At 42.9% G+C, this 17,036-nt stretch overlaps 2 protein-coding genes across 3 annotated transcripts in view; one reads left to right on the forward strand and one right to left on the reverse strand.

Moving 5' to 3' along the window:
* Positions 1 to 3,432: 3,432 nt before the first annotated feature.
* LOC116035238 (prostaglandin reductase 3) lies at positions 3,433 to 7,718 on the reverse strand. Its single transcript, XM_031278218.2, has 2 exons — positions 7,194 to 7,718; positions 3,433 to 4,396 (listed from the first exon to the last, which is right to left on the reverse strand). Exons 1-2 carry the CDS (start codon positions 7,478 to 7,480, stop codon positions 3,466 to 3,468), a joined length of 1,218 nt encoding a protein of 405 aa, XP_031134078.1. The 5' UTR covers positions 7,481 to 7,718; the 3' UTR covers positions 3,433 to 3,465.
* Positions 6,811 to 17,036, forward strand: part of LOC116035237 (teashirt homolog 1) — a 37,004-nt gene continuing 26,778 nt past the window's right edge. Inside the window, exons 1-2 of one of the 2 annotated variants that reach the window (XM_031278217.2) lie at positions 6,811 to 7,004; positions 9,141 to 9,716. In XM_031278217.2, coding sequence (XP_031134077.1) covers positions 9,677 to 9,716 — 40 coding nt within the window. In that variant the 5' untranslated portion in view covers positions 6,811 to 7,004; positions 9,141 to 9,676. Of the gene's footprint in view, positions 7,005 to 8,298; positions 8,930 to 9,140; positions 9,717 to 17,036 lie in introns of those variants that run through there. The other variant, XM_031278216.2, reaches the window with a different exon arrangement.

Raw genomic sequence — 17,036 nt, forward strand, 5'->3', positions numbered from 1 at the left:
TTACCTTTACTCACAGTTCCTGGGTCTGCTGTGGCTAATTAGTGGAGTGGGGTTTTAGGTTTGGTAATTAGGCGGAGGTAGGAGTGACGGGGGCTCGGGGAGTTGGGGAGTTGAGGGGGTCTGACTGACTTGCACAGAAAGAAACTGGACTGTCTGGATCCTGGCAGCACCAAGCAGCCAGCCAGTGTCCCTTAGGCGCCTGGAGGTAGACTACCATCCCACAATATAAGGCTGATGTCTTTGTTATGTGCCACATGTTCCAGCGATGGGAAACTGTGGAAAAAGAGGGTTTAGTGTACAAAAAAGAGGAGAGAGAGAGACCACTGAGAATTTCACTGCACCGACTGCCAACGTGCAACAATGAAAAACAGCTCTGTGCTCTGGTCTTGGGTTGAAAATTGAAATGGGTTGGAAGCTACAAAAAGTTGTGATTACAAAAAAGCATTTTGATTTGAACATTGAAAGCGAGAGTATGTAACCTTTGCTGAGCAGCGGCCACTGTGGCCACAAGTGACAATTACAGCATAATGGAAAATTTAAAACATAGTTTAACAGTAGCACAAAAAGAGAAGAGTCATAAAGTTAGTCATAAAGGCTACTGGTCATACCAGACCAAGTAAGGCTGTGGCAGCAAAACCCTTGTGTGTCGAAATTAACAAGGCTGTGATTTAATTCTTACGAGTTCCATTTTTCGATTGTATGAGGAAGAATTTTTTATTCTTTCTTTTAAAAGTTACATAGTATCACTTTAAGGTACACTGCCACCAATATCAGCAAACCATCACTTTTGTGACTTGTCTGAAGAGCACTGATTCATTAAAACCTGCATTAACTATAAACTAGCCATTTACAAAGCAATACAAATCAAACTCACAAATGAAAAGCGCATCCACCATTTTTCTTAATAATTGCGATCAATTTGGTAATACTTGACATAATCTATGCTCTGAATTTACATCATTCACATTTACATCGGGCACACTTAAAGTTTACTCTCCATTACTTCAATGCACATAACGATTTCAATGTAACTGCTGTGTTAATGACCCTTTCTGAGGAGCAGTACTGCACTAACCCTTGACTAAAATGTGAAAGACACTCAGCAAAATTCTGAGATCAAAAGATGATGAAATATTTCCCAAGTTTCACCATCACACAAAAATCTGTGAACGCTTCTCCAGAAGACCTTCTCTATCTTTAATGTCTTGTTTATGCTCCACAGTTCCAAGGTGCTTCAATACGTCGCCAGTTAGCAGCCTCTGACTGCAACACAATCCAATTAAATAAAGAGTGTTTGTCTCTCCAGGTTCCTGTGTTCTCTAATTGGGGCTGCGACTGCTCACTAATCAGCGGAGGTACAGGTAGGCCCTGGAGGACGCCGAGGCAAGGCCTCTCCTGTTAATTGAAGAGATGCTAAACCTGGCCTCCTCCTCCTCCTCGCCGTGAGTGCTGGAGCATGCTAAACTTCATCTAAACATCCACGTGCATCGTCACCTCTCTCGCCTGGCATGTACGAGCTTGCTTTCGCATCTTAACGCCTGACCAAACAGTGGCGTTACAGAGGTGATTGCAATAATTGAACGATTTGTTCCACTGGTGAGATGAACTCCACGCATTTCACAGTATTAGTTTAATTCCGTCTTTAATTATATTAACTTAATTCAAACCAAGTCACTTTGACTCAAAATCATCTGCAGGCATGAATTTTAAAGCTTGTGTGTCAGGCTAAAGGTCATGGTTATGTGAAAGATGTACCAAACCTCTACTCTAGCGAGTCCACATTTTACATATTGTAGCTCTCAATAAAAGACAAAGAAAAGGGAGCCTAACTTAAGAAAATACGTGACATTTTTGAGAATTCAGTACACAGTGTTGTGTCTGTCTATATGCAATAATGACAATATCATTAACAAAACTGTTCTTTGTAATAAGAAATGTAGTGGATATAAGCAGGCTTGAGAAGTTTGGATTGAAAAGGCAATTGCATATATTGAAAAGTGAGAACGGTTCATGTCCAGAGGTTCTTTTCTAAATGAATTATCATCTTGTTGATTTTAAAAGTCATACTTTAATATTTTCAGTTTGTAGTTAATACCTATTAGAGGGTTTTAAACATCAATATTTACTGTAAATACAAATATAAAAGTGATCATAGTCTATGTCAACATCTATTAGGGTTGTTCTGATTTCCTACAACACTCTGGATGCAAAATGGTCTTTGCCTGGTGTGTTTCTGATTTCCTGCACCGTCTGGTGAAGGTAGCAGCTTTGCATGCTGGGGTCACACCTGTAACGTATTTCACACTGGGTTATGTTTTGAGTGGCCACCTGGATGAGGAAATAACATGTTCACAGTGCATGAACACTGCAGCCCTCCCTGCCAGGTAGGAACAGGTGTTTGTTTAGACTACATACAGTACATCAACACAACATGGAATACTTCAACATGCCGTAGCTCTTTTCTGATTCTTGCTTCTTGAGAAATCTTAGAAAGTTTCCACCTATCGAGGCTTTTCAAGTATAAACACTTATCTTCTAGGTCTTCTTTTGTATGACAATTATTGGGTTTTTTTATGTAGAAATGTTGTGCCTTGTGACTAAAGTTCTTATGTTGTGCTGCTTTTGTTTCTAAAACTAAATTAAATACCAAAAAAAATGGAAATGAAAAAAAAATGTCAAAGGGCATTTTACAATACATTCATTATACGTTTTTTTTTTTTACTTGCAGTGGGGAAACGTAATGGCATTTTCTAGTCCAACTCCTGGTTAGGTGGACTAATTTTTGTTTATTATGTGCAGCTTCGGGGCATGTGAATGAAAAGATTGATTGTGTGAATGCCGTTTCTGTCAGCCACAAACAGGCAATGAAATACCAAGCCCACCTGGAGCAGCACTCACTTTTGACAAGCACATACCAATGTAAGCTCCTATTAGAAAAACAATGAAGTCTATCATAAAACATTTATAGATAAAGTGCCTGAGAGTGCTAAAAGCAAGCACATTATGGCAGCTGGTCTAAATTAATTTCAGAGGTAGACTTGTACCACAGGGTGGGCACACACACGATTAAGAAACACCGAAAAAAATATTCTCTGCGTGAGTCTACTGTTCACGATCTTTAATCAGAATATTTGTTCAATATGATCATCAATGCATAGTTAATTTACAGATTTGTTTTATACTAAATGTAATCTCACAAATGACAGACTGCTGAACCCTCACTAAATAATAATAAAACATGTTTTGAATGTAGTTTCCAAATCCATGATAGCAAAAAAAATATGTGCTCATTGTGTTTATTCGTGAAAGCATTGTGTAGATTTACTTACATTGTTATATCAATCATCTTACAAAAATAAAGACAATTATCTATTCAAAATGAATAAAGCCCTACATTTTCCATTTGCAACAATCATTTGAGTTCAGGTATTATTTTTTTAGTGCACTAACAATCAGTTAAAGAAATCACAGCTTACTATTGCTAACAGGGGGTGGTGCCACTTCCACCACCACCTTGCCCAGGTTTTTCCCAGCATACATGTAGTCCACAGCTCGGAAGACTGACTCCAAGCCTACGAACCTCCCCTCCTGTGTCAAATCCCCACAATCCACCTCACACACTAGCTTCCCCTTGGCATACATCTGCATCATGCTACCCAGAGCCTCCCTGTAGTCACTGAGGAAGTGGGGCAGGAAGAAACCCCGAATGCTGGCCGACTTCTGGAGCAGCTTGACCGGTAGTGTTCCCCCTCTGAAGGGAGGGATCCCTGATGCCGTCTGGTACCCCGAGATGAAGCCAATCACTATCAGCCGGCCCTTTTTGGCCAAACTGTTCACCGCGAGTTCGAAAACGCTGCCTCCAACTGACTCGTACACCACGTCTATGCCTTGTGGGTACTCTTTCCTCAGCGTCTTGGCCAGGTCTTCTGTGGTGTAGTTGATTGGCCTGTCGCAGCCGATGGATTTAAGGAAGCCGGCTTTCTCGTTGGACGAACAGGTCCCGATCACGTGGCAACCGGCCTGTTTGGCAAACTGCACGGCAAACTGTCCCGTTCCTCCTGCTGCTGCCGTGACCAGGACCGTCTCCCCTTTGGCCAGGTCGCCCAGACGTTTCAAGGCGATGTAGGCCGTGGCACCACTGACCAGCAGGGTGAGGAACTCTGGCTTCACCGCGGGGACAGGCACACTTTCCTTGGCTGGCACCACCGTGTACTCGGCAAACGCACCGCTGCCGAAGTAGGCCACAGTGTCCCCGACGGTGTGAGAGGAGCTGGCGCTAAGGCCAAGGCCAACAACCTCCCCAATACCCTCAAAACCGGTATCAAAGGGGGGCTTTACCGAGGGGTCGTACCGGCCTGCAGAGTAATTAATATCAGAGGCGTTGATTCCCACAAAACTGAAATACAAACAGAGGGGAAAAAAACAAGAATTATGGATTAAATCAAACAGTTATATGATGAGGTGATAGGGCTGCTCAATTATGGAAAAAATCATAAGCACGATTAGTTGGAATATTGAAATCACTATTATTTAACATGTTGCAATTATTTAACTTTAACAACAGTGACTAACAGTGAGTAACAAATCAACAGGGAAAACACCTTGAACTGTGACATTTCTCTTACTACTTTTCCCGTTTGGACATTTTATTTCCATTAAGAACACAAGACAAAATGAGAGTTTACTTGCAAAACGTTACATGCAAAATCATCGTTTTTCTCGATTATTCTGTTTTTGTGATCGTAATCGCGATTAAAATTTTGATTAATTGCACAGCCCTTATAAAGTGAACTTGTATGTGGTCATTAGTGTGAGCACACATTCCCTGAATTCTGTCTGAAGGTCAAGACTTCAGCTTCCTTCTCTAGACATGTCTGCACGGGGCACAAACACTCTTTTTTGTTTGTTTTGGCAATGATTCCCTTTGCTCTGGAAGAGAACAGTCCTGCACTGACAGGGAAAGGCTTGTATCACAAAACACACTGCATGATGTCATGATTCATTGTCTTCAGAGACACCCACAACAAACTGCACTTTTAAAAAATCTTAGATAGTTGCTTCTTGCCTCAACACGAAGACGGCCGTTTTCATCTTACTTTGGTAACATGTTGGAAACAAATATGTGAGAAAGGAACGTATAAATAAATCATTTACTGTCTTTTAGAGCGGAACGCATGCTGCGCCTCATTACTGTGCATGTCACACGTGTACTTTGAGCTGGTAGATAATGCTTCTGTGGTTTATAGACGGGTCACAGTGATATAAGAAAAACACCTTGATTTAACTACTTCACATCTATAGAATCAGTTTCCTCTCATTGAAATATTATGTTATCATCAAAAGGTGCAACTATCGCAATGCACATAACTAAAAATACTGAGCCATTTGAGTTTGAACGAATTAAAATAAGATATTTGTGGCAATAAAGGCTTTTCACACGTAAACCTCTGAAACGTTTGAATTTAATAACATAGCAATAGCCAAGGGGATGAAAATGTGTAATGTTAAAACCAAAAGACCTGTGACAGTAACATTAGAATATAATAACATGATAGATGTTATTGATACATATATCTGACATATTTGAAAAATGAAATGTTTCAAGGCTTGTGTTTTGGATTTATAGCAAAACTTGCAATCACATGTATGCAAATTATTTGTTTTGGAGTGCATTCATTTAAAAAATAATTAAAAGAGAATGTAGAATTTTGTACTCATGACGGTCCAGTTCAAAATACATATATAGCACATCATACAATTTGATGCCACCTCTATCTTTTATGTGCAGGTCATGTATTTGTATACATTTATGTGACTACATTTAAGTTTCACTCTAAAGTGTACACATAGAGATGCTGAGCACTCGGGAATCTAGGGACTAGAGGATTAACTGTATGATGAAAAGTCCTGCTTCAGTGATATCATCAGTAATATAACTAAAACAAGGAAAAAAAGTGTCTTCCTTGTGAATTATTCCGCCTCCTCTCACTGCATTCATGATCTTTTCCATTATCAATTCCTCACTCTGATATCCATCATTTACCACTTTCATATGCAATATGTAATTAGCGTGCACTGATGCTGTGCAATATGGGATAAGTGGTTCTCATTTGCACAATTTCACAAACAGAACTATTTGTTTTCTGTTAGTTAAAACATCTTCACTGATCCCATGACTGTGATGCCTCACTAATACAGATAACCTAACGGTCAAAGGTCTCAGCAACTCATTTCTGCCTTGCATGGCAATAAGACACTAATGTACTGTTTAACACTCAATCTGATGGAAAATATATATCCCATTGGCAGTAAATACCACAATAAACCCTGAGGTGCATTTGTGTGAGGCTAATATAACATTTAAAAATCAGATCAGGCATATAAACAGTCGGTAGTAAATCAAAATGAGGGTAAGATATTACCTCCGGCTGGAATCAGAAATAGAACCAGAAATCCTGCTGCTTTCGAAAAAGAGCATTCATTTACGCCTTTTCCACCTTACATGTGTAGTTTAATACTATTTATATAATAATCATTCAGCCTGCCAGGCTAAAAGAGGCATGGATACTGACTTCAGGTGGGTTTACTCTTCCATATAACTGGGAATACACTGCTGGGTTCTGCTGCTTTCTCGCCAATGAGAGAAATGATGCTGCAATTCCCGCGCCATGTATCACTGCATCTCCTTCTTCTCCATCATCTCCATCTCTTGATGCCAGTTTGAAAGAGCCCCCCCCCACACACACACACACACACACACACACACACACACACACACACACACACACACACACGACTTTCTGTTTGCAGTTTGGTGACGTAGAGAGACAGGAGGACAGAGAGAGAGAGAGAGAGAGAGAGAGAGAGAGAGAGATGCCGAGATGGATTGATAGACAAATGCAGAGAGGGCGGAACTTGGAATTACAGTAGCCTACACGTACACGTATTTTTGCCATCTTGTGATGATGATGATGATCGCAGGTGCCGGACATGGGTAAATCAAGGTAAGCGGAGCCCTTTATACAACTTTGATAGATCGACATCACATACTGATCCACTAATAGTCTCACAACACGCGTTGGGTCACCTAGTGCTATTCCGAACACGCAGATAGAGAGAGATAGGGAGAGAGAGAGAGAGAGAGAACAGTAGGCTATCTGTTTCTGCTCACCTTTACAAAAACAACAACTTACCGATTTCTGACGAGCAAGTCCGCGTCTCCGGGTGTCGGAACCGCGACGGTTTGCGTAGAAACGGCCTCCCTGAAATTAGGACTAAGCTTGTTTACGACCAGCTTTTTCATACTGCTCGGTATGGAGGATCCGTTAAAATCCATGAAGTGCGCGGAGTAGGACATGTCAATGATGAAGCGCCGCGCGACCGGATGAACTCCTGAAAGTGCTTCGGTTGCTGTGCGCCCGCCGCGGATTACCGACACCGCTCTCCTGCCGTTTCTCAGCAGCAGCGGCAGGATCGACATGGCTCCCAAATGGGTCCAAAGTTCACGGACAACTTGACATACATGTGCGGCAGCAGTAAGCCCCGGCTGCCGTTAGCCTGCTGTAGGCTCCCCCCCCTCCACACCTCTCTGCACATACACCAGCGTGCAGGCCAGGCCAGGCAAGGCAAGGCCAAGCCGGGCCGGGCAGAGCCGTGCAAAACGCGCTTTTAAACCAAACTAAAAAAAAAGAAGAAAGAAGCGGCGATGCCTTGCAGCGTGTTTCTTAAGCAAAAAATACACTGACGCCACTGGGTCGAGTATTTAGCAACAAAACGTTGCACTGGTGCAGCGTTGGAAAGCAGCACAGCAGCGCCCCAGACTTGTTGTCGGAGTCCCTCCCCTTCCCGGACACAACACTCACTTCCTAGTAAGGTGAAACAAATCAATCCTCGTCTAACATATATCCTCAAACGTTTTCCTCCCACGAAACCAACACCAACCCCCGCCGGATCTCTTCAAACGTCTACAAATACAAAAACAAATATATCATACGACGCGTTGCGCACTTTGCGCTCCCGTTTATTTCGCATTTTTTATTCGGAGGGGGGGGGGGGCTGCTGCCGAAACATGTTACACCTGTAACCAAAGCGTGTATCAGCGATTTGGAAGTGGGGTTGTTTGCATTCCAGTCAGCTTTCACTCTTTCATTTTGACGTGTTATCATCTATTGTCATATGACTGTGATTTTTCTGAAAGCATCTATTCAAAATCATGTATACTATAACATATTGGACCGTTGAACCCTTGTCCCACACCCAGTGGGAGACGAACGTCTAACTCGTGTCAGCGCCACGCTTTTATAAGCTAAATATGACATTTAAGTTGTAGCAACCTTACATTAGTTGTTGTGGTTTGCGATACTATATGCTCATATAAGTTTGGTTTTAGTTGATCTCCCGAGAAGTTCCGAAAGGCTCCCTTTTCTTTTGCCGGAGGTTTGGGATTTTTTTTTTTTTAAGTAAAGGGAGAAGGAGAGAGAGATAGAGAGAGAGAGAGAGAGAGAGGGGAAAACAAGACAATTAAAAAGATTGACAGGTAGGCTCCTCTGTCAGGGGTGACGCTTGTGGAGAGGGGAGGAGTAAAAATGTAGCAGGAAAAGCCACTCGATGCGTCTGTCTATCAGTTGAGACTGTCTGAAACAGCTCCTGGATCCACCGCGTTTCCATTTTTTCTTTTACGGGAGCCCTCGGATCAGTCCCTGGAGTTCCCCACCCTCTCTTTTTGCTTTTTTAAGAGAGAAATATTTGAGTCCATGTCGGTCTGATCCGCTTGTTGGCGAAGCTTGGATGCGCCTGCGTCTTGTTTGTTTCCCCTCTCTCTCTCAAGTGCTATCGTCTCCACCGCATCAGCCACCCCTCCAAAAAAACCCGACTCTGTCCAAGATGCGATGAGATGAGCGGTGGAAATTATTTCCACGAGTCTTAAAACGTAAGTAAAGCGACAAAGCCGGCTCGTCCCATTTATTTATGTTTTTTTTTTCAATGGTGGAGAAAATGGGGAAGGAGGGGAGGGAGGAAAAAGTCTCCGCCGGACTGGTGAGGCTGGATCCGGGCTGAGGTGGCGTGGTGGTGACGGGACTGACATTAACCCATCTAATGCCTGTCTGTCTGTTTTCTCCTCTCCCCTTTCTCTCTTTCAGGTCTCTGGCAGAAGAAGAGAAGGCAACACAAGGATACATTACTTATCAGAGCTGTGCGCTGCGCTCACACGGGACTTATTTGTTTTGTTACCGCCAGAGTTTATTTATTTTTTAGTTTTGGTGTGCGTAAAAGGCGCAGCAAAGTATCACCCCCCTCCAAACAGCACTGGAGATTAGGGAGATTTTTTTTTTCCACGGGGAGTGAACTGAAAACTTTGATTTCAAGGTGCTTTTTTCTCTGCTGTTTCTTTATTTTATTTTTTTTTACCCTGCCATGAGAGACATGGAGGAGGATGATCTTTGATGGACATGACGGTGTCAGGAGCTGGTCGAATCCCTTCGTAATTTGTGTCCTTATCGTCGAAGCCGACCCAGCTTTTTAAGTCCAAAAAAGAGCAGGCAGTTTGAGAAAGAAGACATTTTCAGCTCCGAGATCAAAACCCTTCCCCCGAGAAACGGGATGATTTTTCAAAACTGACAGACTTGATTCGTTTGTAATTCCTGCATGAGAAGCACCGTGGAAAGTGACGGTCACTATGCCGAGGAGAAAGCAGCAAGAGCCGCGGCGATCAGCAGGTATAACCCGCCCCTCCATAACGACCATTTTCATCCCAGCCTGTAGTTTTTACTAAGTGTCAACATGAAAATATCTCCTTCCACATCACATTGTTTAGTTGTGCTGCATGCTGAGATTTATTTGACAACTCTGTTTAAATTTTTATTGTTGTGTTTTTATTAACACAGTGCGACAATTCAGCCCCTGACCCACAGTTTAAAATGTGTCTAATTGCGCAAATGACGCACATATCTGCGCAATGGCACTTTGAGATTTTTTTATTATCCTCCTTTGCCAGGAAAGTTCTCTTAAGAATAGTGAGATAAACTAAATGGCATGTTATGGGGATAAAAGGGAGCTTTTGAGGTTTAAGAGTGAGTAATGATGAATAATTGACTGGGAAAGAAGGGGGAGAAAAATGGTGAGAGGCGGTTTTTTTTCTCCTTTCTTTCTGTTTTATTAGAGGATTGCCATCCTTGATTTGATGCGTGATTGATCGCCTGTCATGTGGCAGTCTTTGATCTATTCATCCCTGATAAACATCAATAAATCCTTCCATGAAGACACAGGCATGCCTCTGCTAGGTTTAGCCACACACAACCCTCCTGTTGTCTCAAAGAGAAACTGAAAAGCATACAAAGTTGAGAATTAGGGTGGAAAATCGCCCTCATTTTATTTTCAGGGAAGGTACTAAAAGCAGATGAAAGGACGGTGTGTATGTTGAATAGATCACAGGGAAAATCAAAACCCAAACACTCCTTTTAAATCAGGTGTTTGAGTCTCCTCCTATATGCTTTTAAATGTTGAGGTTTTTGCACGTTTCCATACAAATTCACCCCACATTCACTGTAAGAATCAGTCCAGTAATGGAATCAATATCCACTGCTGGAGGGTACTATAATGTTTGCAACGTGACCAACTGATAAAACCAGGTCTTGGCAGAGGAGCGACAAGGTTGACTTCTAGTGGTTTGGATTTGGACTCCCCCTTTTTTTCCTCTCGTCTGCCTGCAGCCTTTAAACAAATGTAAATGAGTGACAGGGGTTTCTACCTCTGTGCTAATGAGGCCGAGCCTTTGAAGTTAGGCATTAACAACTGGAGTGAACAAAAGACAGTTACAGAATTTTAAAGAGATTTTGAAATATGAGGTGCAAAGCAGGTCGAACAGGAGGGCCAGCCGACGAAGACTTTGAACTCAACTGGTTTTATCATTTTAAGCAGGGGAGCTGGTGATGGTGGTGGTGAGGAGGCGGAGGAGGATGAGAAGGAGTGTAGGATGAAGAACATTCAACCGGTGCTCACTGTCGAATTCTTCCTTTCTCCTTTGCCTTTCTAGCAAAGCACCTTTCACTTGATTTCGGGCCTACTCTGTGAAGAAAGGATTCAGATTTAGATATCCAGGCTCGCTTTACTTTTCTAAGTGTGTGTGTGTGTGTCTGTGTGTGTGTGAGTGAGTTTGGGGTTGTTGTTTTGGCGAAATAGCCCACTGTAAAAGATGGGCCATGGTGGGAGCAGAGGGACTCATGTTAAGGTTTCTGCATGTAGTTGGAGGCATGAAAACATGACATCGCTGTGAGCCCTTCCCTCTCTCACACACACACACACACACACACACACACACACACACACACACACGCCATTGATCCATTACACTGCCCACTGAGTGCCATGCACATCATGGGTTGTAATGGTCAATCACAGCTTGGCAGACGGGATGTTTTCCATTCGTCCATGAACATGACAGTCGGTCAGAGATAACGCCCTCCACTCCATGCTCCCAGTAGCAACAAATAACACACACACACACACACACACACACACACACACACACACACACACACACACACACTAGGCTAGTCTGATGCTCCATTGGGAGCTGGTACTGACCTGTGGCTGCTCTGTGCTGCTGCTCAGAGAGGAAATTGCTCGTGGTGGGACTGAGCATGGAAATCAGAGCTCAGACAATTAAAACAACAATAACAGACTTTTGTGGACAATTATTATTTCCACAACACCAGCAATGGCAAATGTCGTAATTGTGGATTTCTGCGAGTTTTACAATCAGTTGTACACATTTTATTTTCCAATAATGTAGGCAGCTTAAAATTAAATGTCTTTCATGGTCTTGTAGCAACAACTGAATTTATGTGTTCCTTATTCTCCTGTAAACTTCTAAATTTCTTAAAAATTTAGAGAAATTTTTAGGGCAAATCTTACAGTTACATAAAGACAAATCTGATTTGGTCACATAATGTAATTTATTTTCTCAAATAATATTTTGAAGCTTTTGTGCGTGCACGTGGTGTTAAGATCCACAGAAAATGGCCAAGACTCAAGGCATTTTTTAGACCACATGTAGCGCTCATTACACTTTTTTAAGTTTGTATAGTTTTCATTTAAGAATCCAAATCCAAGCCGTAAAGCTGAGATGGAAAGAAACCTTGGAAATCTGCATTAGTGAGTGTGTAAAAAAAAAAAAAAAAAAAAAAAGGACATATATATATTTTTCCAGTATGCATTTTATAGTGCACAAATGCATGTTCCTGTGTGTGTTATTACACTTGTAGCCTCACCTCATCATTAAACGACTAGATTTAAGGGGGGGGGGGGAGGCAGGAAGGAAGGCAGGAACAATAAAAAGACAGAATGTTGTGACGCCGTCTTTCATCCAAGGCAGGCTTAGATAGTCTTACAGGAGGAGGACGAGGAGGAAGAGCAGATAAGCTAGTCGCTCTTATTTCTGTGGAGCACGATGGTTAATTACCAGAAAGTGTGTGTGTGTGTGTGTGTGTGTGTGTGTATGTGCGTGGGTATAGGTGGTGGTGGTGGTGGGGGTAAGGTTGCTTCCCGTTGGCTTCATTAGAGAGAGCCCTAATTATCTGTGGAGCTGATGGATTTGTGACAGGCTCTAACGATTAATGCTGACAAATTCAGTAAGGTGTCAAGTCCGCAGCTGCCTTGATGTAATCAAGTTGATATTATACAGTCCCCATAGCCCCTAGTGCAGCACCAACTCAATTTGCCTGTGCAGGTGACAAATGGACTTTGCTACCTGACTAATCACGTCAGGAGACAATGCCAGTTAATGACCTCAGTAAGCCCTCGCCACCCCCCACTCCCACCACTCTTACAACCTCGTAATAAGCAAGCCAGACCAGCTACAGCGCATCGCAACCTTTCCCTCTGTTCTCCTTTAGTTTTTTTCGACCGTCGCATTCCTTTGTTTTTATTTCAATCCCTTCAATTACAGCGCTTCATTTTTGTGTCAAGGACGCAGTGCATTTTCTTAAAGTTTCCTCTTGTTGCTGGAATGTAAGGCTGGAAATGTTTCAACCGTTGCAGGAGATTTATTTATTTTTATTTTAATGGCACAGCTCAGGCCTGTTCTAACCACTTGATGTATCAGCACTCCAAAGTAATCCCAGGGACCATTTTTAAAAATATAGACATTCAGTTGGAGCTTTTACACGTTTGCATGTGTTGCAGCCCTCCTAGTATATCACCACCACATCATAACACGGTCTGTACGTACTTTGGCTGAACGTCTTCCCAACTCAGTGCTGTAGCCGCCTCGCTGAAGGCCTCCAGTTTATTTCCGAGCTGGAGAATCACAGTGCCCAGGGATTAATGATTTTGCATGCCCTGGGTAGCTAAGATTACCCAGCGACCTTTGTGCTCTTACTTGACGATGCTGTTATGATATTCTCCCGTCCAAATAATCAGCATGCTGAGATTTATGTGCCCCCCCCACCCTACCCTTCTGTCTATACCTGCGTCCTGAGGAGTGCAGCAGTGTACAGTATAGCCTCTAGGTGTGTTTTTTTTTCTTCACTTTTAATGTTGCCTGATTTAAATACCACCCTTCTTCCTTAGAATTATAGCAGTCTTGTTTTGAAAAAAGTTAATTTTCAGCAAAGGAACTAGTGTCTTTGGCTTGAAAGTTGGAGCGGCTTATTACTTCTGATGGCTTAAAGGCTCCACAGCTTCTGAGAAATAAGTTTGTTAGAATTCAATGAAAAACGTGTGTGTGTGTAAAAGTTTGCGAGGGGGAGAGAGAAAGAGGCGAAGATAGCGTGTGTGTGTGTGTGTGTGTGTGTGTGTGTGTGTGTGTGGCTTAGCACTGACCGGTGTTAGTTTTCCTGGAATGAATAACTTGAACGAGTGTAACGGTAACCACGCCGTGTTAGTCATCCTCTTTAGCAGGGCCTGCCTTCATATCCCCCACAGGAGCAGGAAAACAACCTCCAACAGCAGCTCCACATATTTCTCACTTCTGACTGTCATATCTGTTCACTATTCCCAATCAAAACGAGGGCTATCAGACAGAGCAGGAACATATTGATCCACAGCGGCCACCTTTATCCCGCCCCCTCCTCTTCAGTTGTGCTGCATATTTCCTGGGCATTCCCTTTAGCGTGTGTGTATGTGTTTGTCTGGAGGTTACGCTAATTGGAGCAGTGGTGTTGTTAGCAGGTGGCATCGATCGACCTCTTGCATAGCCACTTTTGCTCCTGCGCCACCCTCCGAAACTATTAGTTAAATTTACATCAGGGATTTAAGGCAGTCAAAGGTCAAACATGCTCAGCTCGCTCTTCTAATGCCTCGAGTCACCACAAGTGCCCCGTGTTTGTGCGTGTGTGTGTGTGCGTGTGTGTGTGTGTGTGTGTGTGTGTGTGTGTGTGTGTGTGTGGTATTAGTTTCTTAGTTACATGCATTAGCTACCTCTAATATCCTTGCAAATGCAATCTCTTTACATTGCACGGACAATTACATTCCCATTTACAAAACGGCCTCAAGATCAACATGGACGTTTCTTTCAGTATTGATTATCACTAAATATAATGCAGGGTTTACGCAGCATGTGTTAGGCCTTTTCTGTTCATAAAGATAAGGATATATTTCACACCATAGCAATAATACCCCTCGTTGTCTCTTTCTCTTCCGTTCTTTCTGATTCTTTCCGGGGCATTCTGAAGAAAAGCTGCCCTCAGGGCATGCTGTTACCCTTTCTAGCAGTGTTTTGCCCTTGCTGCACTTTAGACACACGCACATACACACACCGTCAACCATAAACACAGACAGTGAGACTGACAGACACACACACACACACACACCTACACCTAATGCTTAAGTGCAGCCAGCATGTCTCTGTGGGAGGTCATAATGGAGGTGGCTTAGTATGATGGGAAATCATATCATTAAAGCAGCCAGATGTGCTTTGTTGCCTGCCTTATAGCATATAAAAACAGCAGCAAGTCATGGGATCCAAAAAAGAAAAAATCCAAGTCTGAGAAAATCAAGTCTGAAACAGATAGAAAGCAGCCCTCTGGGACTGGGCTGACAAGCAGTCTTACTCCTGACTGCCATAGAAAAACAATTTCCCCCAAATAAAGATTTTTTGTTCTCATTTTTCAATGTTGCAGCAGCATAACACGCTGTTTTAAAAAAAAAAAAGTTTAACTTTCGTGAAATTCAGATTGGACTCAAAGCTTTGATTAACGGCGTACTGTTGCTGTTATCAGCTCTTTGTTAAGTGTGCTTAATTACTATGTAATATTTGTTGTGATGAGTAATTACATTTTGTTAAGGCTCCACAGTGGGGATGTAAGGCTTAAGAGCTCATTAATGAAAAATGTATCATATGTTAGGTCTGTTTTTTTTTTTTTTCTTCTTCTCTCTGGCACATAATTTGAGACGTGAGGAAGATAAGAGGGGAAGCGTTCAAGAGAAGTAGTCGTGCAACATTTAGGGCGCAAAAATTGACATCTCAAATTTTCTTAAGTAAAGTATTACATTTGCTGAGGGTAAATTTGCTCTCTTGATCAGTGCTGTGCCTCCTCGAGAGGCTATGGGAAAGTCTGCTAGAGACAAATTTAACATGTTACTTCTATCAATAAAAGATGAGCAATTACAGAATATTTTGTCTAATAAGTATTTGAATTCCTCGGCGCAGGAAAAAACAACAACATGTAGCTTACCCACTCATTACATCAGTTAGCAGGGGGAGTGAGAGGCAGCTCTTTGATGCCAACAAACAAACAAGACAAACGAGATGGGCCTACTACAGAAGAGCAAAAGCCCTATCGAGGGACACCCAACCCCTGCGCACTCCTCCCTCTCCTCCGTCTCTTCTTCGTCTATGCCTACCTCTTTCTTTCTCTCCGTCTCCTTAGCTTTCCTCTCATCCCTCCTCTCATTTCTCGCCACTCCCTCTCCCTTTATTTCTCGCTCTTTTCTCCTCTCCAACATGTTTCTCATCTCACATCCCCTTCTCTTCTGGATAAATACTCATTCTTTGCCACCAAAAGCAAAAGAGAAAAGAGAGAAAAGTGCTGGTGTTAGAGCAGGAGGGTCGGTGGGGGGATGGGGTGAATGAAAAACCAGGATGAAAGTTGCATTTTTTTATTTTTTAAAACTGTGCTCCTTTCTCCCCTCTGTTGCTTGGACCTCGTCAGACAAAGTTAAGTGGAGATCGTCGGGTAAATGAAAAGCTGAAAGGGAAACAAATGAGGAAAGGAGTGAAAGACTTTAACTGTGCGTTCCTGATTTTTTTTGGAGCTGCTTTTCGCCAAATTCTTAAATCATTTCAACATGGTTTGAATGCGTAGAGCATGGTAATGAAATAGGCCTGTTTTGGCATTGGCAATAAAGAAAGCTGGGAAGAGTGGATGTTCGATGATGGCAGCGGGCACCAATGTTTACAGCAGCGTCAAAGAAGATGGTGTTAATGGGCGGGGGTCTATGTGGGTGGATGGATGGCAAGGTGGTGGGATGGTGATGGGGTGGGGGCAGCTTTTAGAATGGGTATTAGAGCTGACAGATGAACGGGACGATGGACACATTCTCCTGCAACAGCTGTGGCTGCCTCCATTATCCTGACAGGTGTCAATTAAGAATTACTGCCCGGCTGGCCGAATGGCTCCCATACCCACCGCCCCCCCCCTACCCCCCATCCTGACTCAGGCACACATCCCTCAATCCCTACAACACCGCCCTCTAACTCTCCCACCCCTTGTCCAGCTGTCGCCGTGCAGGCAAAATAACACTTTACCCTTGTCAGTGTTGTCACAGGCCCTGCATCCTCGGTTCTCTTCCCCCTTTGAAACGGCGGCCAGCGGCACAGGTTCGATTATCAATAGCTCCGCGTGTTAGCCATCATGGTGTCTGTAGCTGGACGGGTGGGGGCGGTCCAGTTTTGTCCATTTGTAATCTGCTGTTTAAATCTCGCTCTCAGATCAGGTAACTAACATTACCAGAAAGATGTGACGACGCACGCATCGAGAAATGGTGATTTCACTTCAGTATGAGACCCTTCAATCAGATTGTTGCTGCCTTTTAAA

This window comes from Sander lucioperca, chromosome 10 (assembly GCF_008315115.2).
Source record: "Sander lucioperca isolate FBNREF2018 chromosome 10, SLUC_FBN_1.2, whole genome shotgun sequence".
NCBI classification, from domain to species: domain Eukaryota; kingdom Metazoa; phylum Chordata; class Actinopteri; order Perciformes; family Percidae; genus Sander; species Sander lucioperca.

Bases quoted from the DNA above. Each gene is read 5' to 3' on its own strand.
- LOC116035238 (XM_031278218.2), bottom strand. From the start codon at position 7,480: ATGTCGATCCTGCCGCTGCTGCTGAGAAACGGCAGGAGAGCGGTGTCG. The intron at 4,397-7,193 runs GTAAGTTGTTGT...TTTGTATTTCAG, and splicing joins GACTTGCTCGTCAGAAATCG to TTTTGTGGGAATCAACGCCT.